The 2,542-nt window shown below is 40.5% G+C and overlaps 1 protein-coding gene across 1 annotated transcript; it reads right to left on the bottom strand.

Moving 5' to 3' along the window:
- Window positions 1-300: 300 nt before the first annotated feature.
- LOC18447523 (pentatricopeptide repeat-containing protein At1g08070, chloroplastic) lies at window positions 301-2,542 on the bottom strand. Its single transcript, XM_020675499.2, has 2 exons — window positions 1,473-2,542; window positions 301-933 (listed from the first exon to the last, which is right to left on the bottom strand). The coding sequence occupies exons 1-2, from the start codon at window positions 2,385-2,387 to the stop codon at window positions 349-351; spliced, it is 1,500 nt and encodes a 499-aa protein (XP_020531158.2). The 5' UTR covers window positions 2,388-2,542; the 3' UTR covers window positions 301-348.

Genomic DNA, 2,542 nt, shown 5'->3' with positions numbered 1-2,542 from the left:
AGTCTGCGTATGCTCCCAAACATAATAAAGGCTCACGTTATAACTCATCAAAAATTAAAAAACTTTTACATTGATCATCTCGACTGGAATATCACCGTTTTTAAAGAAAGAGATGCCTAAAAATAATATATGATAACAAATTATCTAGACTGTCTATTTTACTTTAAAAATAAGTGTCGTAAATTTTTTTGAGTTCCAAATTTTTTTGTCATTATTGAAAATTAATTTTAGATCCATCTTGTCAAAGGTGCTGATTTGAGGGGGGGATTTAGGGCTTCAGCCTTGCACAAACATGCACCCTTTTCAAAATCCACCATTCTTTTTTCATTTTTCATTTTTTCATATTTTTCATGTTGAAAACTCAAAATTTTCATTTTCAAAAGCAATCCAACTGCACCCTGCGCCCTTCTTCACTCCATGGCATCTCATCCTCTCCCTCAGAGCCTTCACTTCCTCCCATCTGCGAGCCCCTGCATAGACATTTGAGAGAGAAACATATGGTCCATCATCCTCTGGCTCCAATTCAAATAACATTTTCGCCGCCTTTTCTGCTATTTCTACGTCTCCAGTTTTCTCAGAAGCAGATAGCAAAGATCCCCAAATAACAGCATCAGGTTCCATGGGCATACTCGTGATCAGTTCAGCCGCCTCTTTTACGTGCCCTGCCCTCCCTAGAAGATCAGCCATGCATGAGTAGTGGTCCAATCTAGGGCCAATACCGTAATCTTCGACCATCGATTGAAAGTAAGTCTTAGCTCTGTTGATTAATCCTGCATGGCAACAAGCAGTGAGGACAGCAATAAAGGTGCTCTCGTTAGGCTTTGTGCTCCTCCTCGTCGTCTTCATGTTCTCGAAAATTAGAATAGCACGATCTGCATGTCCATTTTGCGCCAAGCCGGAGATCATGGCGTTCCATGAGACCACATTCCTTACCTAGAAGGCCATGAACAGAGAGTCATTAAAATGCATAATATGGTGAAGGAAACATTCATGGGTGGTTAGGATTTTTATGGTACTGATGTGTAAACGTATAGACCATGGAAAAATTGCAGATGATTCAATCATAGCCGTTTGAAGAAATGATGGATATGGGATCCATTAATAAGCTTTTTTTCTCTTGGTCCATGCCATCGATCGTCATCCATTACTTCAATGGACCATGATGATCCATTAGATTACAAGTTTTCCTTACATAGCTATTGTATTATAATACTTTTCCCTGCTCAGTAAAAGTATTGTATTTTACCCAATGTATTAAAAGCTGGCGGTCCAGATTTCTTTGTTGGAATCTGAGAATCGGTCTGGTTCCCCTGGACTCCCCCGTTCTGAAAGGGAACTGGGCAATTCTATCAAGGGAACCTGGCGAACCATCTCGTCCAACCAGTATTTAGCCAGTGTTGATCCTAATGATCATGGATTTCCATAATTATGAAAATCATAATATACTTATCGAAAATCAAAAATACTTTTACCTGCATTTCCTCGAAAACTCGACTCGAGCTTTCGATTTTCCCGCACTTGGCGTACATGTCAACAAGCACACTTCCTACGTACACACTGCCTCCGACCCCTCTTTTAACAACCAAACAATGGAGTTGGGTCCCCTCCTCCAATGCAGTAGACCACGCAGCTCCACTGATAACACTAGCAAAGATCACTGTATCCAATTCCATCGTGCTCCTCACCATCTCACGAAATATCTTTAACGCTCTCCAAAACTCCCCATTTTTTGCAAATCCACACACCAGCGAAGTCCACGAGATCTCGTCGTGGTCGGGCATAATACAAAACAGTTTCTCCGCATTTTCCATTTCACCACATTTTGCATACATATCGATTATCGAGTTTGCAATTACGACATTGCCCTCGAACCCCGCTTTCGTAATAAATCCATGCATACCAGCACCATACCTAGTCTCTAAAATGCTAGAAAATGTGCCTAATATACTAGTAAATGAGAACCCATTGGGCCTTAAACCTTCAAAAACCATTGATTTAAACAACTCTAAGGCCTCTTCTTTGTGGCCCAACTTAGCATAGCCAGAAATTAGAGTGTTATAAGATATGGTGTCTCTCTCTGGCATTTCATTGAACAACTGGTGGGCTTGATTTAGAAGGCCTTCATTAACATGGCCAGAAATCAAGGTGTTGTACGAATAAACATTCTTCATGAACATTTCATCGAACACTCGACGAGCATACATTAACGACCGAGATTCAACATAAAATCCAATGAGCCGATTCGAAAGGAAGATGTTAGAGATGGAATTGGAGCGACACATGTTAGCATGGATTTGCTTCCCTTGCTTTAGAGAGAGAATATCTCTAGAGAGAAGTAACAAAGAATGGTAAGTGTGGGTGTCTAGAGGGATGGATGTCTCGATCATTTGGTGGAGGATTTTGGGTATTTGGAGGGATGATTTTGAGTTTATGGCATTTTGGAGGCTTGATTTTATGTGGATTTCTGTGGTTTCTGAGAGAAAATGGTCCTGTTTTGTGAATTTGGAAAATGGTGCTTGTAGGGGTATTATACGAATAATAC

This window comes from Amborella trichopoda, chromosome 10 (assembly GCF_054954075.1).
Source record: "Amborella trichopoda isolate Santa Cruz 75 chromosome 10, AtrichopodaSantaCruz75HAP2 v2.0, whole genome shotgun sequence".
Classification (NCBI taxonomy): Eukaryota; Viridiplantae; Streptophyta; class Magnoliopsida; order Amborellales; family Amborellaceae; genus Amborella; species Amborella trichopoda.
Note: the sequence above shows the minus strand (reverse complement) of the source record. Positions and strands in the feature narration are given on the sequence as shown.

Coding starts and splice junctions, on each gene's coding strand:
- LOC18447523 (XM_020675499.2), bottom strand. CDS start 2,387: ATGATCGAGACATCCATCCCTCTAGACACCCACACTTACCATTCTTTG. Junction 934..1,472: donor GAGTTTTCGAGGAAATGCAG/GTAAAAGTATTT, acceptor ATGGCCTTCTAG/GTAAGGAATGTGGTCTCATG.